Here is a 26,401-nt window from a genome sequence, read left to right on the forward strand (position 1 = left end):
TGCCTGTTCTGCTCCCCATTCTGGCTCTGGTGAATTCTCTCACCCTCCTGCACTTCTGACTATACCCAGTGCTTGTATAAATAAATAAATTCATTTTAAAAATGAATACATTATTAAATAAATTAAAAAAATAAATTTATTATAATTATTTCTTTTTCCTGGCCCCTTTTTGGTTTCCCTACATTCCTCCTATAAGTGAAACCATCTGACATTTTTCCTTTTCCTTCTGACTTATTTCACTGAGCATAATCCCTGGAATACTACTCAGCAACCAAAAAAGATAAACTCATGCCCTTTGCAGCAACATGGGAAAATTTTGTTTTCTATGCACTGTACTAGATTTTTTAGCCTTAAGTGTTCAACTTTTCCTAATTGCTTTGTAAAAGCAGTTCATACATTAAAATCATTAATCCCGTATCATTTATGGTATAAACTTTCTCCTTCCTCATTAGCGTTCCATTTTTGTTTTGTTATGGTGTTTTTTGATGTACAAACTTTTATTATAGTTTTTGTGTGTGCAGTTTTGTTTTGTTTTTTTTGGTTTCAATGGATAGTTGTTATTTACTAGCCCACCAATTTCATATTCCTCTCTCCCTATAACTGGAATTTCATCTGCTTGTGAAACAATGACAAAGCTAATCAGAATAACTATTGATACTTCAAAACAAGAACTAAGCTAGCCCAGCTCACTTTCTTCTAACAGGCAAAATAAAAATACATGCCCTCTAGTATACATAATGGCTTAGTCACTAAGACATTCAAATGGGATCTTGAAAAGTGTAGGTAAATCCAGGGCATAGTAAAGATGAGCTGAGACACTGTCACTGTTTAAGTGTTCCTGGTGAAGCATCTCTTGGTCACTACCTGAATCTTGTGAAAACTGGGGGATGACTTTACCTAATGCCAAGCAGACATGCAGAAGTGACTTCGGGGCTATGCACAGGAACCAAAAGGCAGGAAGTACCAACCACTGCTGAGAGGCTTTACCCCAGGTAAGGATTTTACCTTTGAGGAGTTCTAAACTGGCTCTGCCCTCAGAGCTCACAGGCTGACTTTATCCTTTGTATTCCATTTAGCACAGCAAGTAGCAGTGTCTCCCCAAAAAACAATGGAGATGCAGCCTCTCTGGCTTTGGCCTTGGGCAAAAGCTTCCCATTCAAATATAGCCACAGGTCCATTTCACACAATCTGCTTAGATGGAACAATAGGGTCAATACAGTTCTTGGTATTCTCAGGACCACACTGCAAGCCCACCCAACCAGCAGGTATGTCAGAGGCCACTATGGCTTGGCCATTGTCTTGGCATTCTTATCAAATTTATCAGCAAGGACAAACTAAAGCAGGAAAGGCAATCTTCACACACCATTCTTCCAAGCTTTGGACATCAAGTCTTTGCCAATCTTGGTTCCTTTTTCATCAAACAGAGAGGTGCCAAACTTCATGTTGTTGAGACTTTGTTTAGCATCTTATTAGTCAGCTGAATCTTGTCTGCAAGTTTAGCTCTGCCTAGGATGGCCAGAGAGGGTTTTTCTGGGCCCTTAAAGGCCTTGGCAAAATAGTTCAGCTCCTTCTTCATCAAAAAACCTCCAGTCTCCTGTGGCAGCTTGACTCCCACCAATAAGTGGGCTGTGGGGTCGGTGAATGGTGCCAAAAGCATCATTGATATAGACATCCCCTACCTTGGAAAGTGATGCTTGGAAGGGTTCTATTTCAGCTGGTGCAGCTTTAACCTTGTTCCCAGAAGCATCTTTTCCCTTCCCTACTTCCTCCACATAAAAGCAGAGTTTCTCCAGCAGGATGACAGACACAGCAGTAGGGTCAACACACTTTTCTCCACTTCTGGGCCCACACAGAACAAAACAACCTCGCCTAGCAAAGATTTGAGTTCTACAGCAACTTGCTGTAAGGAGTACTTTTTAGGCATGGAGACACCAGCAGGCCCGCCCCCCAACACCCCATGTCATCACCCCTGAGTGGTGGCTCATAACAGCAACTGACATGGATCCATTGTCCAAGCAGAATTTGGTGTCTGGGGCTGGCAGCTTCAATCTTCTGGTTGTTCTGCACAGAAACACTGAAGTCCACTTTCATGAAGACCTGCTTTCCCTTTGTGCTCAACCTGTGCAGAGACAGCTTTGTTGGGAAACAACATCTTGGCAATGCCACTGTGCTAGATGCCTGGGGTGTCAGACAGCAGAGACAGTGCCTAGGTGCGCTGAGGGGGCACGTGGAATCTTTATTTAATAGAGCAGTCTTTATGGATTCTCCTTTTTATGCTCACAAATTATTTTCCCTCCCTTTTTATTTTTGAAGAACAGACAGAAGATGAACACTTCTTTCCACCTTAACATAACCCCTCCTGCAACATGTATTTACTAAATATACAGATGAGTTCTCTCTCCTTTCATCTGTACCATTTTTATGCCTGTGTCTCAATTTTTGTTGAAGTAATGCTCTTACAGCACTTACTGTCCCTCTTTTCTCCTCTTCCATTCTTCAAAACTCTTCCAGTTTTACTTCCTCAGGAGCATTTTTGTCCATCCTGGACAGTAGCACTGACAACCTCGAGTGGGGTGTTTTGGTGAGAGGTCCTGCTTACAAGACCAAGGCCCAGGTCTGGCCTGCGTGGGAGCTCTGGGTACACTAACAGACTCAGCCATTCACTCCACATCTTTCAGTTTATCATAAAACGTAGCAGATTATGCATCTGAAGGATTTCCGCCAAGGTACCTTTCCAGTTTGGCAAACTACAACTTGCACTCCTTGGCTGTCTTTTGAATGTCTTCCTTCTGCCACTCCCAGTTCCCGGAGAGAGCTCCTTTTGATTCTAACCTCATCAGAATCAAATGCAGTGCCGCGGATATCGTTGGCGCTCGGGGTTCGAGAAGGGGTGGGGATTGTCTTTTGACAAGTGAGACTTGTCTGGGAAAGCACAACGTCTTTGATGTAAGCTCAACAGGCAGTGGCAGTATCCCCTGTCTTCTGCTAACTCTCACCCCTGTTGGAGGTCCGAAGTGGCATTTTCTGACTTGTCCGAAAGAGTGACTATCTGGAGAGGAGAAATAATCTGCTGTCTGCCCTGGCGATGGGCAGGTGGGGCTCTCCGGGCCCCCAGGTTTAGCCTCCAGGGTGGGAACTTGGGAACGCCTTTTGCCGTCCCCGCCCGCGAAGTTCCTAGTGCGCAGCGCAATTGCAGGAGTCGACGTCTGCTGGCCCGAGGCTGGTGCTGTCAGTTCCTGATCCGGCGGGTGCCCGTTCCAGCCCCAGCCGCGTCAGGTTCCAGACCAGGAGCCGCCTCACGCCTCCGGCTCCCCGCACGTGGGGCGGGGGCGCGGATCCGCCGCCGCCCACACTCCGGGCTGCGCTCGTCTGTGGAACCAGGCTCTTGCCACCGAGCCCGGCGCGCCTCACGAGCGGTGCCGCGAGCAGCTGGGCGGGAGGGCGGTGCGCGGCAGGATGGCGGCGGCCGCGCGGGCTCCGGGCTTGGCACCTGGGCCAGTGCTGCTGCTGCTGCTGTTGCTACTAATGCTGCCGCTCCCTGCCGAGTTCGCAGCCGCTCGGAACACCCGCTCCGCGGCCCGGCTCAGCCTGCTCCCTCCTTACTTCAACTTGGCGGAGGCCGCGAGGATTTGGGCCACCGCCACCTGCGGGGAGCGGGCGCCCGACGGCGCGCGGCCCCGACCCGAGCTCTACTGCAAGTTGGTGGGGGGGCCCATCGCCCCTGGCCGTGGCCAAGCTATTCAGGTAAGGTCCTCGGAGAGAACACGGGAGAGGGACGTGCTGGGCGCCAAGGGGGTGAGCTTGCTCCCCGCGCGGGTCAGCGACGGGGCGAAAGGCTTGACCCATTCCCCGAGCGCGCTAATCACCGCGGGCGACCTGGAGAAATTCCCCACCCGCGCACAGGCGCGCTGCCCCGGGCGTTGGGCGCAACGACCCAGGCTCGATCCCGTGCGAGCATCTCCCTTGCCAGTGCGCCGCCGAAGGCGCAGATGGGTAAAACACCACAGGTGAGCGGAGGCTGAGGTCAGGTTTGGGCGAGTAGGGAAGAAAGTCGGAAGCTGCGCTCCAGGAATGCGTAGAACTCGGGTGGGGTTCAGCCTGCACCACCCAGGTAGCGCCGGACCAGGCCTTGAGTCCCCGCCAGACTTCGCCAGTGTCTGCTTGGAGGCCCTTCCATCTCTCCACCTTACTCGGAGGAGAAAACTTGGTAGCTGTTAACTTCCCTGGTTCTCGTAGGAGAGAACTTTTTGGTTGTTTCAAGAGTATCACTGTGATATCACCGAAAAGATGCACTTCACTAGACTGCCTAAAGTGTCACCATTCAGTCTTTGGGTCCGTGAAACTTGACGTGATCAAAGACAGAGTGCTCAGAACCTAGCAGAGACTCTTACCAACAACACCTGATGTAAATGATAGTGTCACTGGTGCTTCATCAGCATTTGGAAGTGTTCCAGGCCCTTATACAGGATCCTCACAGCAATGCTGGGAACTGGATGAGGTCAGCAGGTTAAGAAATATGCTTACCTCTTGGAGTAGGGCAGCTATGAACCCAATTCTGATGTCAAATCCCCTTTATACTAAGCCTCCCTCCCTCTCTTAGGGAGTACAGCTGAACATTAGGAGAGTGTTGATGGAAGAAGGAGTATATTTGGAACTTGGACTCCAAAAGGCAAAGATTATCATTGAGAATCTCCATCAGTGTTTTAGGAACTTTTTTTGACTATGTACCTCCATAAATGACAAGTTGTTGAACATTCAGTGCTAAGATGTGCTTATTTATTTATAAATTATATACATATAATTTAGTTTAGCACTTTTGATACAATTCAAAATTGGTTTTCTGTTAATACTTGAATTTAGCGGTTTTCATATTTGAAAAAGTACATCAAAAGTATGTAGATTCAAATGGAAGAAATGCATTGACACCTGAGTTCCAGAACCAGCTTCATAATTTACAGAGTCCAGTACAAAGTGAAAATGTGTATCTCCTTGTTAAAAATTATTAAGATTTTCACAATGGTGATTGCAAAGCTTGAAATTAAGTGAGGGGCCTTAATGAAAATGGAACTCTGTGTGATTGTACAGGTCTTGTGCTGAGTTCACTAAATCACAGTACTTATATTTCCACCTATCCTTCAATTATGTTAACATTTCTAAGAAGTCGAAACTTGGCCAATAGATGTTCCCTTTGCAAGTGGCACTCAGTACTTCCTGGTAGGGAGGTGTTGCTTTTTAATGTTTTAAACAAATGATTCAAAACTTGCTGTATGTCTTATTTTGAAAATATTAAATTATTAGAAAATGTTTCCATGTTTTTAAAATGTGCAAATATGACAGCTTTCAGAGTAACACAATTCTTTATTTAGCAAAAAAAAAATGAAACACTTCTAAACACCTATTTTCCAAAAATATTCCTTTCTAAGCATATATTTAGAACTGCATTTATTTTTCTACACATTGTTAAACAACACCTTTACTTTGATGGGACATAAATACCTACATTATTTTGCCAATAGCTATTAGGTAATACATTACTGATGGCCATTTTTCATCTTAGAAGGGGTTAACAAATTTGGAATTTTTGTGAAAAAGTGTAATTCTTTAAATTTAAAAGGTCTTTTAAGTACTTTACCATGACATAACTAGGGAACCTGGGTAGTCAAAAGAATTTCACTGTCACTCCCTATTTCAGTACAAGGTGGAGCTATTCTGTTATTTAGGAGACTAGAATCCACATGTCTATTCAGCCAGGCACATGCCAGTAACTCATGTGTCATGGTCAGATGATAGCCTGCTGGAACGCTCCTCTTCGACAGACACTCAGGACCACTGGTCACTTTGTCCAGCTGACTTGTGGTCTGGATGGAGGCCCCTAAAAGCAATCTGTAAATCTGTAAAACAGAATTTATTCATTTTTAAGTAGAATAAACATAAATGAAAATGTTATCTTCCCTTCTCACTCCTCACTGGATCACCTGGCACATCCAACTTTGGCAACAACTGTTTCAATTATGGGGAGAGCAGATGCAAGATGAAGCGATCCAAAGAATTTTCAACTGTCTCCTCTCTCCCAGATTTGCCTAGGAATGGGCCAACCCTCATTTTCCAACTGGTACTTTTTCACCAAATTTCACATATTTATTTATCAATGTAACCCTTGCCACAACACACCAACATGATTTCGTGCATTTAGAGGGAAACTATTTCCTGGGTAACTGGAAAATTGTGCAGATGCCTTTCGTAAGATCTTCATTTTAAGCAGCTTTATGGGAAAATATTTCATTTGGAAGTCTGCATTTTACTGTCAATGGACACCTTTCTTCATTTTGCTGTCATGTGCGCTCACCAAGTAGAACTTGTATTGATCGTTGGGAACCAGTTTTTCTTCAGGGTTCTGATTATTCTTTCTATCCCAACTGACACCTGGATTGAACAAAGCCAGGCTCATGATGTGTAGCATTGCTCTGGTAATGCCAGCTCCAATAAATACAAAGAGGGAGTTCAAGCTAGGATGCTTCTTGGCCTGACTGGGGGTCTGGCAGAGCATGGTTGTAGGTGAGGCCTTGGCCTGGAAAGCATGGGAGAACAAATGTGCAAGGCCTGGGACTAAGTATTCTCTGCCTTAACTATATTTTATTGAGTGTTCATAGGTTGACACCACTGTTTTGAAGGTCCAGAAAAGTTATATTTCCTGTCCTGATTGAGGTTCCAGAAGAGGTCACCAAACCTGGTTCACAGTCATAGATAGAACAGGAAGTGGCTATCTGAAGGTCACTAAGCAGAGCGTGTTTCTAGGCCAGGTTTGCAGAAGAGTGCTATCTGGTATTAAATCTTATTCTTCCCTGAAAATAAGAGGTGTATAAAAGATCTGCTGAATAATGTATTGTACTTCACAGTTGAGGGCGGAGACTCTGATTGCTCATGTGGTAGGTTTTCATCTAAGGATGAGAGAAGCTTGTTGGGGCCAAGAAGGGGAAGCCACGTTCCAGAGGCCCAGCTGTTAGACACCGGAGCTAGTCCAGTATAGGCACCAGCACGTACAGACCTGCCTCTCAGAAAAGTGAGGGGTGATGGGAGGTGGCGGGAGAAGGAAGGAGAGGTTATGATTAATCAGCTTGTTGTACCTGAGTGATGACCATCTTGAGTCTGCTCATGCACAGCTCAAGATGGAAAATGGACAAGAATCAAAATAGTTCCATTTTGTCAAGCTTTCTAAAAACAAATCTTTGGGGGACAGCCAGGATTTAGAATGTCAGGCTGAAAGGATTTTGCAAAACAATTTAAAAAGTGAATAAAATATCATGTCTTAGAAGAAAACATAGGTTTATAGTTGTGAGTCTATAACAGCTATGCTGCTTTTTCAATGGTAACATGGATAAACCGGCAGGGCATTTAAAAAGTCCAAATTTTGTTTGTTGTGTGAAAAATGTTCACTGTGCTTCCTCTGGTCTGAAGGTTCATTAAATAAGATTTTATATTCTTTTTTTTTTTAAAGATTTTTATTTATTTATACAAGAACCGGGGTACAGGCCAGATGCACGGGAGGGTGAGAGGATTCACCAGAGACAGAGCAGGGAATAAAACAGGCAGACTGACGAAATACACTGCTGAGGGGGACAGCGGGCCAGACAGGAGAGGTTTGCCTGGCCATGTGGGATTCTCGCCAGCTGGCAGGAATTTAACCCAGGCCACAGAGGCTGAGAACAGCTTCACAGTGGGCTGCGGACAGCTTCACAGTGCAGTGCTCAACCCCCTGCGCCACCAGGGAGGCCCATATTCTTGTTTCTTAGTATCTGTTACTCAGACACTAAGTGTCAGAGAGCTGTGTGCTTCAGAGACACTGATTGTCTTGTCCACATCTGTATCTAAGATGCTTAATACAAAACCTGGAATAGTATAGGTGGTTGGAAAATATTAAATGAAGCCACCTATACTATCAGTGTCTCTGAAACACACAGCTCTCAGACACTTAGTGTCTGAGTAACAGATACTAAGAAACAAGAATATGGGCCTCCCTGGTGGCGCAGGGGGTTGAGAACTGCACTGTGAAGCTGTGCGCAGCCCACTGTGCAATTGTATGGGGAATATAAAAATAAAATTAAAAAAAAAATTTACAAAAAAAAAATTCTAGACAAAGTAAAAAAAAAATGATAAAAAATAAACCACTGGGGGGGGAGAAAGAGTGGTAGAGTGAAGGTATAGTTAATGACTGTAGAGAAGTTAATGTAAAGAGTAGACAAGAAAAGTGCAAATTAATTCTATTCTGTTGGAAAGTAATTATAAGTGAAATATAATCACACTTTGTGCTTTAATTTTTTTTAAATAATAAATTTTATTTTTATATTCCCCCATACAATTGCAAACGCCCCATTCTGACCCCAATCCTTCCCCTCCCACCCCCCACCCCCCCAAAAGTGTCTCTGGTTCATAGTTTTTTGTTGATTTTGATTTTCACTTTCTTATATTCATTTTCCTGGTCCCTTATTTAAGTTTTCTAGATTCCTGCTATGAGTGAGACCATCCGGTATTTTTCTTTTTCTTTTTGGCTTATTTCGCTGAGCATGATTCCTTCCAGCGCCATCCATGTTGCTGCAAATTGCATGTGTTTATCTTTTTTGAATGCTGAGTAATATTCCATGGTATATATGTACCACATCTTCTTGATCCAGTCATCTATTTTTGGGCATTTGGGTTGTTTCCAAAGCTTAGCTATTGTAAACAGTGCTGCTATAAACATAGGGGTGCAGGTGCTCTTTGGAATTAATGTTTCTGTGTCCTTTGGGTAAATACCTAGGAGTGGAATTGCTGGATCATATGGAAGCTCTATGTTTAGTAGGTCCAGAAATCTCCACACAGCTCTCCATAGTGGTTGGACCAGTTTGCACTCCCACCAACAGTGCAGAAGAGTTCCTTTTTCTCCACACCCTCGCCAACATTTGTTGTTGCTAGTTTTTTTAATATGTGCCATTCTCACTGGTGTGAGATGGTATCTCATGGTAGTTTTGATTTGCATTTCCCTGATTACAAGTGATGTTGAACATTTTTTCATATGTCTGTTGGCCATTTGCATTTCCTCTTCAGAGAAGTTTCTTTTTAGCTCTTCTGCCCATTTTTTGACTGGATTATTTTCTTTGTTGTTGCTGAGTCTCATCAGCTCTTTGCAGATTTTTGTGATCAGTCCTTTATCATTAGTGTTGGGTGCAAAAATGTTCTCCCAGTTGGTGGGGTTTCTCTTTGTTTTTGTTATTGTCTCTTTTGCTGTGCAAAAGCTCTTTAATTTGATGTAGTCCCAGCTGTTTATCTTTGTCTTCACTATCACTGCTTTGGGTGATGTGTCTGTAAAGATGTCTTTGATGTGCAAATCCCGTAGTGTTTCGCCTATATTTCCTTCTATGTATTTTATGGTTTCAGGTCTTATGTCTAGTTCTTTAATCCATTTTGAGTTGATTTTTGTGTATGGTGTGAGGTAGTGGTCAAGCTTCATTCTTTTGCATGTAGCGACCCAGTTTTCCCAGCACCATTTATTGAACAAACTTTCTTTGCTCCAATGCATAGTCTTTGCTCCTTTGTCAAAGATTAGTTGACCATAAATCTGTGGGTTTATTTCTGGATTTTCTATTCGATTCCATTGGTCTGTATGTCTGTTCTTGTTCCAATACCATGCAGTTTTGATGATTATGGCTTTGTAGTATAGTTTGAAGTCTGGGAGTGTGATGCCTCCATTTCCTTCTTTTTTTTTTCAGTAGAGCTTTGGCTATTCGGGGTTTTTGGTGATTCCATATGAATTTCATCAATAATTGTTCTATTTCTTTGAAGAATGCCATTGAGATTTTGATTGGAATAGCATTGAATCTGTAGATTGCTTTTGGTAGGATGGCCATTTTAATAATGTTTAATCTTCCAATCCATGAGGAGGGGATGTCTTTCCATTTCTTTGTGTCTTCTTCTATTTCTTTTAACAGTGTTTTATAGTTTTCTTTGTATAGGTCCTTTACCTCTTTTGTTAGATTTATTCCCAAATATTTGATTTTATTTGTTTCGATAATAAAAGGGGTGGTTTTTTTGATTTCTTCTTCTTCAGATTTATTGTTTGTGTATAGGAAGGCTACTGACTTTTGTGTGTTGATTTTGTATCCTGCCACTTTACTGAATTGATTGATGAGTTGAATTAGTTTTTCTGTGGAGATTTTGGGGTTCTCTATGTATATTATCATATCATCTGCAAATAGTGATAGTTTGACTTCTTCTTTTCCTATTTGGATTCCTTGGATGTCTTTCTCTTGTCTTATTGCTCTGGCTAGGACTTCTAGTATTATATTGAAAAGCAGTGGTGAGAGTGGACATCCTTGTCTTGTTCCAGATCTTAATGGAATTGCTTTCAGCTTTTCACCATTGAGAATGATACTGGCTGTTGGCTTGTCATAGATGGCCTTTATGATGTTGAGGTATGTTCCTTATATCCCAAGAATTTCAAGGGCTTTTATCATGAATGGGTGTTGCACTTTGTCGAAAGCTTTCTCAGCATCTATTGATATTATCATATGGTTTTTATATTTCTTTTTGTTGATGTGTTGGATAACGTTGATTGATTTTCAGATGTTAAACCATCCTTGTACCCCTGGAATGAATCCAACTTGGTCGTGGTGAATTATCTTATGGATACATTGTTGGATTCTGATAGCTAAAATTTTATTGAGGATTTTTGCATCAGTGTTCATTAGGGAGATTGGCCTATAATTTTCCTTTTTTGTGTTGTCCTCATTCGGTTTTGGTATTAGTGTAATATTGGCTTCATAGAACGTGTTTGGTATTGTCCCTTCCTTCTCAATTTTTTGGAAGAGTTTGTGAAGGATAGGCACTAATTCATCTCTGAATGTTTGGTAGAATTCATTTGTAAATCCATCAGGTCCTGGGCTTTTGTTTTTGGGGAGGTTTTTGATTACCATTTCAATTTCGCTGCTTGTAATTGGTCTGTTTAGGTGTTCTATTTCTTCTTTATCTAGCTTTGGGTGATTGTAGAGTTGTAGGAATTTGTCCATCTCCTCTAGATTGTTGAACTTGTTTCCATATAACTGTTCATAGTAGTTACTGATTATTCTTTTGATTTCTGCTGTGTCCGTTGTGATTTCTCCTCTTTCATTTATGATCCTGTGTATTTGTGCTTTCTCCCTTTTTTCCTTTGTGAGCCTGGCTAGGGGTTTGTCTATTTTATTTATTTTTTCAAAGAACCAGCTCTTGGTTTCATTGATCTTTTGGATTGTTTTTTTAGTTTCGATTTCATTTATTTTTGCTTTGGTTTTTATTATTTCTTTTCTTCTACTGGTTTTGGGTTTTTTTTTGTTCTTCTTTTTCTAGATCTTTGAGCTTCGAGATTAGGTTGTTTCTTTGAGTTCTTTCTTGTTTTTTGATGTGAGCCTCTATTGCTATATATTTTCCTCTTATAACTGCTTTTGCTGCATCCCATACATTTAGGATATTGGTGTCCTCCTTGTCATTCAATTCAAAGAATTTTTTAATTTCTTCTTTGATCTCCTCGTTAGTCCAGTGGTCTTCCAATAGTGTGGCTTTTAATCTCTGTGAGGTAGGATAGTTCCTTGCCTTCTTTTTATGATTTATTTCTAGTTTGATGCCTTCGCGGTCAGAAAAGATGGTTGGTATGATTTCAATCTTGGTGTATCTGTTGATGTTTGTCTTGTGCCCCAGTATGTGATCGATCCTGGAGAATGATCCGTGTGCGCTTGAGAAAAATGTGTACTCCGTTTTTTTGGGGTTTAGTGTTCTATAGATGTCTGTTAAGCCCAAATGCTCTAGGTCCTTATTTAGAGCTTTAGTTTCTTTACTTATTTTTTGTCTTGTTGATCTATCCATTGTTGATAGTGGTGTGTTGAAGTCTCCCACTACGTGTTTTCTCTGATGTCTGTTTTCAGAGAGGACAACAGTTGTCTGATATATTTTGGTGCTCTTTTGTTCGGTGAGTATATGTTAATGAGTGTTATTTCTTCTTGAAGTATTGTCCCCTTAATCATAATGTAGTGACCATTGGGGTCTCTTTTTATTTTTTTGAGTTTGAAGTCTGTTTTATCTGATATAAGTATAGCTGTTCCTGCTTTCTTTTTTGGCCCATTTGCTTGTAGGATTGTTTTCCATCCTTTGACTTTGAGCCTATTTTTATCTTTTGTAGCTAAATGTGTTTCCTGGAGACAGCAAAAGGTTGGGTTTTGTTTCTTAATCCAGGCTGCAACTCTTTGTCTTTTTATTGAAGAGTTTAGTCCATTTACATTTAGAGTTAATATTGATATGTTAGCATCTGTATTTGCCATTATGTTTGTCTTTCCTTTGATTTTATTTATTTATTCTTTTAATAACTTTTTTTTTTTTTTGGTCTTCTTTCGTTGTTATTCGTCCCTCTGAGGTTCTGGCTTTAGGATTCCTTGTAGTATTTTTTGGAGTGGGGGTTTAGTCGTAATGAAATTCCAGAGTTTCTCTTTGTCTGGGAAGGTCCATATTCTTTCTTCATGGAGGAAAGAGAGCTTTGCGGGATAGAGTATTCTTGGTTGGCATCTGTTTTCTTGGAGTCTGTTGACTATGTCCCTCCACTCTCTCCTTGCCCGTAGTGTTTCTTCAGAGAAGTCTGATGTTAGCCTGATTGGTTTTCCTTTGAATGTTATCTGTTTCTTCCCTCTTGTCAGCTTCATTATTTTTTCCTTGTCCTGGATTCTTGGGAGCTTTACTATTATGTGTCTTGCTGTGTTTTTCATTTTGTCATGGAAGTTTGGTGTTCTTCTTGCTTCTTGTATATCAATTTTCAGCTCCTTCTTCGCATTTGGGAAGTTCTCTTCAATTATATCCATGAATATTTTCTCTGTTCCTACATCTCTCTCCTCTCCTTCTGGAATTCCTATAACTCTTATATTTCCTTTCCTCATGGAGTCAGATAGTTAGTTCCCGAAGTCTTTCTTCATTCTTTTTCCTTCGTACTTCTCTTTCCTTTTCTGTTTTGGTTCTTTTTATTTCTGTGTCTTCAAGAGTACTTATTCGCTCTTCCATTTCACCTATTCTGCTTTCATTGCTTTTCCCAGAGTTCTTTAGTTCCTCCATTAATTCTTTGATCTCCTGCATTTCTTTTACTTCCCTCTTTAGGGACTCAATTTCCTTCTTCTGATCTATCACTTTTTTAATCATGGCAATTTTAAATTCTCTTTCTGGAAGGCTCAGAAGTTCTTCTAAGTTGCTGTCGTTGCAATCTGGGGAGTGGTTTTCTTTTTGTGGTGTGCTTCTTTCCTGAGGAGTTGTTAGGTTGCGTGTGGTTCTTCTACTCCCTACTGTCTGTTTTCTAATTTGTCGTATGCGTTGGGACACTGTGTTGCTCGGACTGACTGGCATCTTGGGTGAACTTCTCCGCTCCCCTCTGGCTCTTCCAGGAGCCATCTCTGTCTTCTGGGGGAGCTTTCTGCTGGTTTTAGGCAGTTTTTACTGAAGAAATGTCCCTGTTCTAAAATAGCGAAGCGGGATGCAGTCCCTGCGCCTCCGGTTTCAGGCACACTCTTCTGCGCACCTGGTCTGCCCTGGACGTGGGTGCCTGCTCCCTCTGTGGGCTCAGACTGCTGGTCGGAAGGGGCCTGGTGTGGGCTAACTTCCTGGCTGGCCACTGGGTCCTCCAGAAGCCTTCTGTACTTTTTCAAGCAGTCTTAAGAAATTTCCTGTTCTATGGGGTGTTAGTGACTTTTTTTTTCCTGGTCGCTAGGTGGCGCCAGAGATCTCTCCTATTGTCCTTGGGGGGCTGTTTTTTGCCTCCCCCCACCCCGTGGGACAGGGAACAGAGCGGGAATGGTAGGGTACACCTCAACAGCTTTGGGGTGCTGTGTCTGCCTTGTGGCCCACCGTCGTGGAGAACCCACGCCCCGAATTTTCGTGCCCCGGGTCTCAGTTCAAAGCCCTCAGTTCCAGGACGTGGGCTGTAGCCCAGTTCAGTGGCACGGGAATGGCGCCTTTTGCACCGCTCCCGTGCCTGGGCGCCTGGTTCCTGCTCACTCAGGGAGGGACCTTCACCTCAGTGAGGACCTCCGCGCCTCCCCGCAAGCCTAGGTCGCAGGCGCGGGTACCTGGGCAGCCGCGATCCAGGTCTGCATTTGCTTTTCAAGTGCGCCAAGCGCGCTGCTTTTCCGCGCCAGCTTACCGGCAGCCTGGGCTGTGTGCGCGTCTCCCGGGGTCTTTGTTCTTCTCTAATGGCGCCCGGAGCTGTTCGCTCACCGCTGCGGCGAATCCTGCAGGGTTCGCCTCAGCTCCCGTTCACGGGGTGTGGGGGCTGCAATAGTTCCTTTCCACTCACAGTCCCGCTTGCTGCATCCTTTGTTCTTGTTGGCCGTTTTGGTTTGTTGTTTCCCTCCTCTCTGCCGGTCGGAGAGTGCCGCCTCTGTGGGCGGGGGAGGGGAGCAGGGTTCTGCGCTTCCCTCCCTTCTAGTCCTCTTTTATGGCCACTTTCTTCTTCGGGAAGTTTGCTGGAGTCACCCGTTTATCTTCCGTGTCCCAGTTCTCACTGAGACCTGCCGCTTTTCCTCCCTATTAACTTTTTTTAATGAGAGATCTTACTCGCAGCGTCTCCTCGCCGCCATGTTGCTCCGCCCCCCTGTGCTTTAATTTTTAATGTATACTTTACTTGTTAAATCTAAAGATAACATTACTTATGAAGACATCTCATAGAAGCAATGATGTGATGAAAGTGGAAGACTAACAAAAATTTAACCTTGTATGTGGCTTAGCTTGACTAAATGCTATAATCACAAGGCATAAAACACGCATACAGGTAACTCCACTTTTTGAAAGTTTGTGTTAGCCACTTTGCTTTTATGAAAGACCTACATTACCTGTTTTTGGTTACTGAAGAAAAACCAAAGAGGATTTTTACCTTTATGATATGGGTGATTAGGGAAAGTGGTACTCCGTTTGTTTTGCAGCAGCCTTTTTTGAAGCAGCGCTGAGCTCCTTCCGTGAACTACTTTATATAGATGGTGTATTTGTCTTAGTGTTTCTACTTTTATGAAATGCTAATGTTATTTTAGGTCTTATGTGTTATGATTTGGTAGGTTATTTCTTGGGCCTGGGAATGAGCCAATATTTCCCTATAAGAATTATTGGTGATTGTGTCTTTGCTTTACTCCCTGTAAGCTTACGAAAGGTTTCACAGGAATGCTCTCCTGTTGAATATCGGGGAAACATATATTTACCTAACATACGGTCTCTGTTTTGTTCATTGATAATTCAATACATCTTTTGCCTCATCGCACTTCAATTTATGTATAGACATATGTGTTTAACCTGAGTGATGTTGAAATGCACATGTGAGTTGAGGCTGAGGGTGAGTGTGCTTTCTCTAAGCCACAGAGAAGCCTCAGTCGTGTGTTTGTGTAACTTGGACTAATGACCATAAACAGGAAACTCAACTTCAGAAAAACTCTGTTTATAGAACTATTGTGAAAGAGAATCATTTGTTCACTACAATAGGGCTGTTTCCTTTGTGAAACTGATGTGAAAATATTGAGTGAGGACTAGGAAGTTTAAGACAGTTACTATGCCCATTGATGTATTTGTAATAATTATTAATGAGAAGAGTTATTTTGAGACTTCAGAGAAATGACTACAGTCAGCAATTTAAGGATAAATTATTCATTTTCCAAAAGTGATTTTCTTAGTAGTTGTTCTTTGTGGACATTAGCGAAAGTTCAGCAATGCAAGTTTATGTATAAATCATTTGAAAAAGACAAACATAGTTTCTTTCCTTTGGAGAGTCAAGAAACACGGCTTGATATCCCAGAATCTCAGCAATTTGAATTTGTTCTCTAACAAGTCACAGATTCCTGGAGCTCACAGGCCTTCATGGTTGCTGGTATGTAGCTGGAACTGTAAATGTTCATTACTAGTATTGCACAATTTTACTTAATGCTTGGAATTATTGGTCCCATTGACATTGTGGGTCATTTAATCTGAGAAAAGGATATACAGTAAATCTCACTGTCATCATTATGTTCTCAAAAACTGACTTTAAACCAAAACAGGTCCTTGAATGATGTTTGCTCATCAATGTTATAATGAAATGATGTGTTTTTCAAAGACCTAGTGTATCCAGTCATAGGAAAAGGAGAGGACAAAGCTGGTCATTACTTTCAGACCTTCACTTGTAAGAAGACTGGACATAATCCACTGTAGAAAGATAGTGTTGTGTATCTTTAGTGCACACATGAATGTGAAAACTAGATGTTTCCTTCACATCTTTTACCAAAACTAGAATGAAATATTTGTGTCATTTAATAGCTTTATGGATGCATGATTTAAATACCAAAACATACTTCCATTGTAAGTGTGAATTCATAAACTTTAGTAAATTTCTAGGATTGTGTTACTATCCCTAGAATCCAGTTTTAGAATATTTCTGTCCAAAGTTTCCTTATGCCTGTGTACACCTAAATTCATTAGTCTGACTTCTGTCTCTGAAGATTAGCTATTTCTAGAAATTTAAAGTAAATGGAATCATACTTATGTGATCTTTTGTGTCTGATTTCTCTTACTTAGCATAATGTTTTTGAGATATATTCATATTGTTGCATGATTTAGTAGCTTATTTTTAGTTGCAAAAAATAGTACTTCATTATATGACTGTACCTCAATTTCTTTATCCACTGATGGACATTTGTATTGCTTCCAGGTTTGGGCTTTTATAAACAATGCTTCTGTGAATATTTGCAAACAAATCTTTATGTGGACATGTATTTTCCATTTTCTTGGGTAGATTCTTAGGGGTATAATTGCTAAAGCACATAGTAAATTTATATTTCAGTTTTTGAAAAAGTTCCCATTGTTGAAAGTGGGATATTACTATCTCCAGCTCTTACTATATATGTATTTCTCCCTTCAATTCCTTTCCAATCTGTGTGACTTTATTTTTCTTTTAATCAGTCAATTAATGAGTTCACAAAACCTATTAAATGGCTATTACCTGTCAAACACCATGCCAGATGCTGTGGATAGAAAGATAATGGAGACAATCTGAAAAGATCCAGATGAAGTTTCTTTTCAAGGCCTAATTTTCTTGAAAGAGCAGGAGAATGTCTTCGATGGAATTGTAATGTCACCTCATTTTACATATTATCAAACTATTCTCATTTCATGGCAAAGAATTTTGACTTTGCAATCAGACCAGAGTATGAGTTTTAACTCTATCAGCTCTCTGACCTTGGCAAATTGCTTAATCTCAGTTTCTGGGTATATAAAACAGAATCAATAGTGGTATTTATCTCACAGCTTTATTGGGAGTATAAAAGCACTTAGTATATTCCTTATTGGCACAAAGTGCTCAATGAATGTATTTTTCATAGAGTGAAAAAATTCTAAGGTAAGTCTTCTAAAATGGTAAACTACAAAAAAGATTTGTAATAATGATCAGTTAAAATTTTTGAGTAAAATTCTTTTAACGATGAAATGTATGGTGCATTATGTACTGAACGTATTTGACATGACAAATAACGCATAAACATAAAGAAGACTTTCATAGCCTCTATAGTATAATATGTTAAGTTGATTTGGTACTATGTCAATAAGGTTTTTTTTAAGGTTAATTTTGGTGGCAACAATACATTCTCTCAGATCATAAAATTATTTCTGGTTTTGGTTTATGCTTTCATAAAACAAGTGTTAACTCTTGCTCAACATTTTAGAACCATTAGCCTAGTGGGGGAAGAGATTTAGTAAGTGGTGCCTAGTGGGTCTAAGTCAACGGAACTGCCTAAGGTTCTGCTGTCTACAAGGGCTCCTGACAAAGGGGCATGTGGGGCCCTTAAAATCCAGCCTGGGCAAGACTGCATCTTCTCAGAGGCAGGGAGTCCTTTTCTACTTCACAAAAAAGAGATGTTTTGATGGGCTTGTAGGGCCTGATTGCATCCTTCATGCCAACAGGGTGGAACCTGCCCTCGGGAAAGCCAACTCATTGAGCCCCACATGTCCTGCCAGTTTCTCAATGTGATGAGCATATTGTATTTTCTCAGTAGTGTTCCCATTCTAGCAGCTCTGCAAATACATGTGGAATTAGTAAATGAGTAATAGCTAGTGAGAAATATGGGCTTTAATTAGATTATCTATGTACATAGTAACTGTGAGAAGTGGGGGGAAAAGTAATTGTCCATTACTTTCAAATTTTACCATAAACTGTATATTCTATGTACAGGAATGATACCAAATAGGGGCGGGAGGATGGTGAGTAGGGAGGACTGCCTAATAACCATGGGTTTTTCTCCCTCACTTAATGGAGGGAGCATTAGTTTATTAATTTAACATGTTTACTGATCCTTGGCACCATTATAAAATACTTCACACATGTTGAGTTCTTAATCCTCACAATTTTGGTAGAGGTATTCTCAGTCGCTCATTTTACAGATGAGGAATCTGAAGCAGAAAGAGTTTGAATGATACCTCCAGGATCACGCTGCTAGAACATGGTGAAGTCAGGCACTTTGGCTGCAGAATTCAAGCTCTTGCCTATTTTGATATACAGCCACATAGAGCTAATTCCTCCCCCATCAAAGTTCCAGTCAAACTTTGTACTGCCTTGTGATTCCACTCACCACCTCGGGACCATTTATTTTCATGTATTTACCTTTGTTAGATCAGTGAGCTTCCTGAGGGTAGGGTTACATTTTATGGCTCCCCTAAGGGAACTCTATAGATGCTTTTTGAAATAATGTTCAAAAGGCAACACCATCGCAGAATTTTTCTAATAGAGTAACACCCTGATGGAAGTTGGAACAAAAGTAGCTGAATTTCAACAACCTGCTTTTGAAAGACAGGTGTGACCTTGATGTGTTACATTTCAAAGTTGAAGTGTCTGATGCAGTGGCCAAGACAAATGCCCGGGATTGGGCTACAAGAAGCTGGAAGAGGCAAGGAAAGTTCCTTTCTACAGGTTTCAGAGGAAGCATGTCCTAACAACACTTTGACTTCATAGTTCTAGCTTCCAGAACTATGAAACAACACTCTTCTGTTCTAAGTCACACAGTTTGTTGGTACTTCCTTATGACATTCCTAGAAAATGAATGCACTAACTGTCCCGGTCCATTTGGGCAGCCATACCAATATGACACAGTGGCTTGGAAACAGCTGAAATTTATATCTCCCAGGTCTGAAGGCTGGTAACTTCAAGAGAAAGATGCAGGTAGAATCAATATCTGCCGAGAACCCACTTCCTATTCAGAGGTGGCTGTCTTTTCCCTGTGTCCTCATGTGTGCAAGGAGTAAAAGCTCTCTGTGGCCTCGTTCACAAAAGCTCTGGTCCATTTATGTTGTGAAGCTTGGAACACAAATATTCATCCCATAGCAGTAACTTTAGCTCTAAATCAGTCTCCCAGTCAGCAGTCTTAAGCAAGCATTCAGCATGTGAGTGTTATCTGTGAGGGATGGAAGGTGCCATATGAGACTTTTTAGATTCCGGGGTCTTTGTTTTTGAGACTTTGCAATCTAATAATTCAGAATGTAGTTCCAAAATAGATGGAGGACTCTTGGTTGAGTAAATTTTGGGGATGACTATATTAAGAGCCATCCTTAAGGGCCTCCCCTGGTGGCGTAGTGGTTGAGCACTGGGGGAGGAGGGACAGGAGATCTTCAACTTCACATTTCACTTAATCTTTGCAACACTCTTGGGTGTACATCAAAGTATTTGAAACTTAAAGACAAAGCAGTGCAGACTCAAAGAGGGTAAGTGCCTTGCCTAAAACCACACAGCCAAGACATGCAGAAGCCATGACCTGCCTGTGGATCCGGTGACGTTACTCATGGCCCAGAATGCTTTCCATCCTGGCCCAGGCACTCTTCAAGCTACATCAAAGAGTCCCGTGTTAGATTTGGATAAAGCGGGTGAGGTTGCACTGGAAAAGCAATTATGTGATTTTCCAAACACATTCCCACAACCAGATGAGTGGAAAGACAGCTCAGCAAAACACCCAGTTTGACGGAAGTTTAGATGCCTGCCCGATGGCAAGCACAGAAAACCAGGCATGATGAGCATTTACCAACACCCGTCCATCAACAGCCTCATTAGTGACTACCATGTCATGCTGCCACAAACCCTGCTCCTCGACACCATTCAGGAAGTTTGCACAGGTTATATTCCTTAAAGGCTCAGACTTACTCTGCCATCTTCAGAACTATTTTTCCAGCCCATTATATCCCCATATTATGTTACTGGCACATAGTAGATGTCAATAAGTATTTGTTAATAATAGGAGTTCATGAATATTAGCCACAAATGTATGTACACAAATGTCTGCAGGAGCAGTTTTTTCCTTAGTTGGTAAGAATCCACATTAGCAATTATCAGAGAAAGCATTCTGCCAGCTGCTGCTGCGCTTCCAGTTCTTGAGGAGGTCAAAGAGCCAATCTGATAGCAACAATCAAAAACTTAATCACTGACTCTGCAATGTAGGCAAGAGGCACCAGGAAAAGGTGCCAGCTCCCCACTGTTCCATTTTCCCTGTGGATCAGCATCAGGCTGGGGTCAGATAACAGGAGAACGACCTCATAGCCAGGAGTCTCAAACAAAGTGTCCTGCGTTTTTATAGACCTAGGGGATTGGAGGGAAGAAGGAGGGAAGCAGAAATAGAAAAATACTTGATCAGAGGAGGAAAAGTACCCTTGCCTCTGAGAATCTTGGTGGAGGTGCCAGGGAGGTGCCTCCACTGGAGGCCTCTAAGGAGAGGCTGAGGAGGCAGATGTACACCTGGTGGTCCAGGGGGCCTCACCCTTGACTGCAAATCCATGTGCCCAAGTCTAGTGTTGGGAGGACACCTTAGCCCTGAGGCCTGCCAGTCAGGCATTGTGATTGCCTATGAGGGGCCTGAAAGATCGCACACAGGATTCATGCCCTGAAAATGGACTCTTGCATACAAGAACTGGGGTACAGGCCAGAGGTGGGGGGGCGGTGAGAGGATTCACCAGAGACAGAGTGGGGAACAGAACGGACAGATTGACTGAAATACACTGCTGAGAGGAGCAGCAGGCAAGTCAGGAGAGGTCTGCTGCACCATGTGGGTAGTTCTCTGGCTAGGGATCGAACTTGTGTTACAGAGGCTGCATATAGCTTCATAAGTTGAGTCTTAACCCCTTGCGCCACAAGGGAGGCCTTTGGATGGATGTGTAAATACTATTACACACTTCCATGAACTTGTTACCAAAGCCAAAAGTAGGGTATTGGCGATAACTTGCATCTAAGCATATGATTCCCCACCTCCCATACTTCTGTCTCCCACAATCTGGAGTAGCCATCAATTTGAATCATTATTATTTCTTTGCTTCCTTTGTATGTGATTTTTATTATATCTATGTATTTTCCTAAAATGTAAATGTTTTTCATTTTGGTTGTTCTTAGCTTTATAAAAAGTATCTTTTTTTTTGTTTAATGTTATACTACTTAGGTTAATCCAAATTGCTATATGTATTCATATACTTATTATTTCTATGTTCATTTATTGTGGGAATCTACTGCAGTTGATCCATTCATCGTCCTATGTAGTTAAGATATTTCTAGGATTTTTCTTTGGTGAACATGCTGCTATCACTATTCTTGAACATGATGTCATCAAGATTTTACAAGAATTTCTTTTTTTGTTATAGGCTTGAGACAGAATAGTTGGGACATAGGAAATGTGATTATTCAAATTTAGGAGATAGTGCCAAAATAATTTCCAAAGGCACTGTACCAATTCACACTCCTACCACATCCTTTCCAACATTTGCTATACTCAAACTTTAAATTTTGGCCTATTGAGTAGGTAGAAAACATTACAGAATGGTCTGGCCTAATCACCAATGATGGTTATGCTGAATGTCTCTTCAAAAGTTTATCACCATATGTGTTTCCTCTTCTGCAAAATGCCTAGTCCTATTTTTTGCCTATTTTTTCCTATTGAGCTATTTATACTTTATTGATTTGTAGGAGTTTGGTATATATTTCTGAGAATTCTTTGTTGATTTTATGTTCTTTGTTCAGTTACTGATTCTTACATAACATACCATCCTCAAACTTAATGGCTTAAAACAATTACAATATTTTTTCTTCACTACTGTGTGGGGTGACTGGGCTCAGCTGGGTAGTTCTTTTTGCTCTATGTGGTGTCAGTCGGAGTGGCTCACTTAGTTGTATTTAACTGCTATATGTACTGGACTGTCCCAGATGTACTGGATGTAAGGTGTCAGGTGCCTTAGTCTCATCCATGTGTTCTATCCCTTTGGTAGCTTGGGCTTTCTTTCATGTGATGATCTGGGGGTAGTTGGGCTTCTTACCTGGAGGCTGGCTTCCAAAAGGAAGGAAAGAGAGTCTGCCAGTCCTCTGAAGGCCTGTGCTTAAAAATCACAGAATGACACCTCTGCTACAACAAAGAAACTAGTGTCAGTCTGGATTCAAGGAAAGAAAAGAACTTCCACCTCCATGACTGGAGACTAGTTGTCTCTAATGTATTGTAACTATCTTTCAGTTTTTCTTTCTACTTTAAAGTGTTTTTGATCAACTGATAATAATAAATTTTGTTGTAGTCAAGTCTATCTCTTTTGTAGTGAGTGCTTTCTGAATCTTGTTTAAAAATTCTTCTCTTGCTCTAAATTTTAAAGGTATTCACCTTTATTTCCCACTAAAAGATTTTATTTCTAAAAGTTTTATTTCTGGTGTTAAGTCCTGAAGTTGATTTTTGTTATGGTTTGGGTAGGAATATGATTTTATTATTTTTATTTTCCAATGATTATAGATTACCCCTCCTTTTCCCACTTATCCAACGTATGATCTCTGTTATATAGTAAGGTTTCCAAAATGCATGGGTCTATTTTTGGGCTCTCTGTTCTGTTCCATTCCATAGGTCTGTTTGTCTTATTGGCTGTGTCTTAAGTATAGTAACTTCACAATAATCCCTAATACTTTGAAGGGCAAACTTCTCCCCTGGACTCCTTTTTTTAGCAGTGTCCTGGTTTTTCTTGGTCCCTTACTGTTCTGTATAAATATTAGGGGCTCTCAACAGGAGAATTTCTATTGAGACTTTTAAAAAAATTAACTCTTGAGGTCAATCCTGGGGGAAAATTGACAAGTTTTTGATATTATCTCCCTATTCAAGAAAATAATATTCCATTTATTTAGATTTAAAAAATTATCTGAATAGAGTCTAAATTATGATTTGTGAAATTTATTTTGAGAGATATGATGTTCTTTGATGCTATTGTAACTGGTGTTTTCATTTAATCACATTTTTCTAGTTGTTTGCTATTGTTGCACAAAAATGCAATGACTTTTGTATATTATTCTGATAGTCAGCTACCTTGCTAAACTCTCCTCCTATTTCTAAGTTTTTTGTCTGTAGATTCATCTGGGGTTTTAATGTAATAATTTTATCATCTATGATGAATGACAACAGCTTTATTTTCTTTATTCCAAATATGATGCCTCTGCTTTTTGTCCTACTTTAAAAAACTTCTTATTTATTGTTCAATTTTCATTTTCAATTCTTACTGGAAGCCATGAGTTGAATCAGAAGTAACTGAGATTTAGAGACTGAAGTCCCTTTGTGTATTCATAAAGATCAATAAATTAGTCTATGTCTGTTGAAAGAGGAGGCTGCAGGAAAACAAATATAGCTTCTCCCAGTGGTAGTGAGGGAGAAAGGGCTGCCCCAATGATCTTCAGCCTCAGAAGCCCCATGGATTCTTTTCTCTTTTGCTCAACGAGTTATATTTTGAAAACTGTATCAATTATTACGTTAAAAAAAGATAGATACAAGGTTGTCTTTTCACAAAACTCTGCTTCTTAGTGCCATTGCCCAACTTTTAGAGGCTGGCCATTGCCTTGCCTTGCCCTCCTTGAGAAAGTTGTTGAGCCTCAAGTCTAACCATTCAGGTAGCACATTTCTACCTAGAATTAAATCTCCATGAGATGCTCAAAAAAATGATTTGGAAGGTTGGATAGAGTTTTTAGCATTTCTAAAACTCAGACTTTTTTTTTTTTATTTCTAAATCCACAGTTCAATTTTCTTCAGGGTATTATTGAATTCTTTTTGATTCTTCCGATAAGTTGGCTTGTGATACATATGACATTTTAGATGAAGGGTGAAAATATTACTGAAACTTCAAGAAGAAAAAGAAGGAATTATTGAATAAAAACATTTGAATAAAAAAAATTCTCACTGTGACCATTTAAAAGTTACTTAAAGAAGCCAGACTTCTTAGTATTAATTTTTGAATCAGTTTTTAAATGTAATTAATTTCTCAGAAAAAAATTATTTTTCTTTTCAAAAAGAAAGTATACATTTGTTATAGTTTGCTTCTTATTATTTAACATAAGCTTGTGAATCTTTGTTAGAACTTATTTCATATGACAGAAGAGTATCATGTAAACTTGGCTAATATGCACAGTTAATCTATAAAAAACACGATGTTTGGCACGATTGGTTTGATAAATTACTTTAATAGATTCTGCTTTCAAGGACTTTTTTTCTGATGGCACAATACAGAAATTAACAGAAGACTTGGCTTATTTTTATTACTCAAAGTTCACTACCAGAAATTATATTTAGCTTATATATCTATTATATCAGTCACCTTCCAAATGTCAATTTTGACCTTAATCTGGATAACTATGACACTCCCTTGCCCATGAAATTACTAGTTTTTAAATGTGTACCTTAAAATTATTTATTGTTCACAAAGTTTGTACTTTAGTAATTAGCCCTTGGTCTTGGTAACATAATTAGTAAAGGCTACTGAGCTGGTATGTCTTTACCCAGTGAATATTATAACAGTTTTATTTAGGGAAGCAGAATGAGTAGGGTATCATCAGAGATAATTCCAAATAAAAGATGCATTGGAATCACAGATCTTAGGCAATTGTTAAGGCTACCACTTAAGATTAATTACAGGAAATAATGTATGTTGCTGACTATCTATCTATGGGTGGATAATAAACCAGTGTTGTAGCTGCTAGATGGGGGAAGAGAGTTACAGAATAGTGGCTGACATGCTATCTCTGGGGTCCTGGACTTAGGTCCTAATTCTACCATTTGCCAATTATGTGATTCTTGGGAAAATGAGTTAACCTCTCCACTGTGTGTCCTTATCTGTGAAATAGAGCTGAGCCATCTTAGGGTCCCCATTCTGCTCTTTACATCCTACTCTGTGCAAGTTCTATGTGAGGACTAGGATGCAAAGAGAGGCTCCCTGTCTGTAGTCAGTAATCTTAGAGGTGCATGGTGCCCACTGCTCTATACATGTTCTCTTTAATTACTATTATTGTTATTTTAAAATTGATAGAGAGTGCTTCTGACCAGGTGTAAATCTTCTAAACTTTGAGAGTAATAATTTAATTTTCTTGCCCAATAATTAATCTGGTAAAATGCTCTCTGGAAAAAAATGGGAAAAATAAAAATCTTTGAAAGGAAAAAATGCTTGTAAATGTATAGATGTCTTACCTTAGTTATTATATTCCTTATTATAATACTTTTATAGAAAGAATCCCAAAATTAAAAAAAAAATTGCTGATGGGATTGTTTCTTTATTGAACCTGTATGATATGCCAGTCACTGTGCTGAAACAGTGGAGAACAAGACACACAATCTCTGACCTCACAACCTGATTGGGCTGCATACTCCAAGGCACTGCTTATGAGTTACATAAATATGTTTAGATAATGTTGATAAATTGAGTTGTATATGAATATATCACCATGTGGGAAAGAAACCCCAGTTACATGCTTGATAAAAGCATTTGATCACATACTTGGTTACACATCAACATCAACTTTATCTTTGAACAATGAAGAATTAACTCCTAGTATTTCACTAGGGGCAAAGCTACCTTTGCCACAGCACATTTCAGAGGAAGTGTGATTGTAAGTTTTCTTCTTTGTCCTTCTCCCATATGGTGGTTGTTTTCTAAGATAATTTAATTTGGAAACAGATATTCTGTTTGTGAAGTTTATCACTGGGTAAGCAGGACATTTTGATTCACTTAAAATATATTGAATATGTAATAAAGGTCTGTGTTCAGCTTTTAATATGGTTATAAAATTCTGCATTGCAAAAAAAAAATATGCCTTCCAAAAAAGAGTGATTCAATAAGAAGTTAAATGATAATACTAAGTAGATTATCACTCCAGGTAAAAATGGAATGCCATTACCTATTGAATGAACACTCAGCTTCTCACTTTGGTAACCACAACCCACTATATCACCCCCATCTTCCTACCAAGCCCTGTCTTGTGTTGCTTGTATTGTTGACTGGGCTCTATGCTTTTGCTCATGCTGTTTCTTCCAATCTGAACACCTTCCCTGCTTGCTGTTCATGCACTTACCAAATCCTACCTATCTGCACAGGCAGCTTAAATTCCACC

The 26,401-nt window shown here is 40.3% G+C and overlaps 1 protein-coding gene and 1 pseudogene across 3 annotated transcripts in view; one reads left to right on the forward strand and one right to left on the reverse strand.

Moving 5' to 3' along the window:
* Positions 1 to 933: 933 nt before the first annotated feature.
* LOC311183346 (phosphoglycerate kinase 1-like) lies at positions 934 to 1,924 on the reverse strand (annotated as a pseudogene). The gene has a single exon. The product of its transcript is annotated as a phosphoglycerate kinase 1-like (transcript).
* Positions 1,925 to 3,456: 1,532 nt separating this feature from the next.
* Positions 3,457 to 26,401, forward strand: part of LAMA3 (laminin subunit alpha 3) — a gene marked incomplete at both ends in the record, with an annotated part of 236,526 nt that continues 213,581 nt past the window's right edge. For both annotated transcript variants that reach the window (XM_084252823.1, XM_084252824.1), the window contains one exon: positions 3,457 to 3,744. In XM_084252823.1, the coding sequence (XP_084108949.1) occupies positions 3,457 to 3,744 (288 nt within the window). The remainder of the gene's footprint in view (positions 3,745 to 26,401) is intronic.

Source organism: Talpa europaea (assembly GCF_964194135.1).
Source record: "Talpa europaea genome assembly, chromosome: 13".
Lineage (NCBI taxonomy): Eukaryota > Metazoa > Chordata > Mammalia > Eulipotyphla > Talpidae > Talpa > Talpa europaea.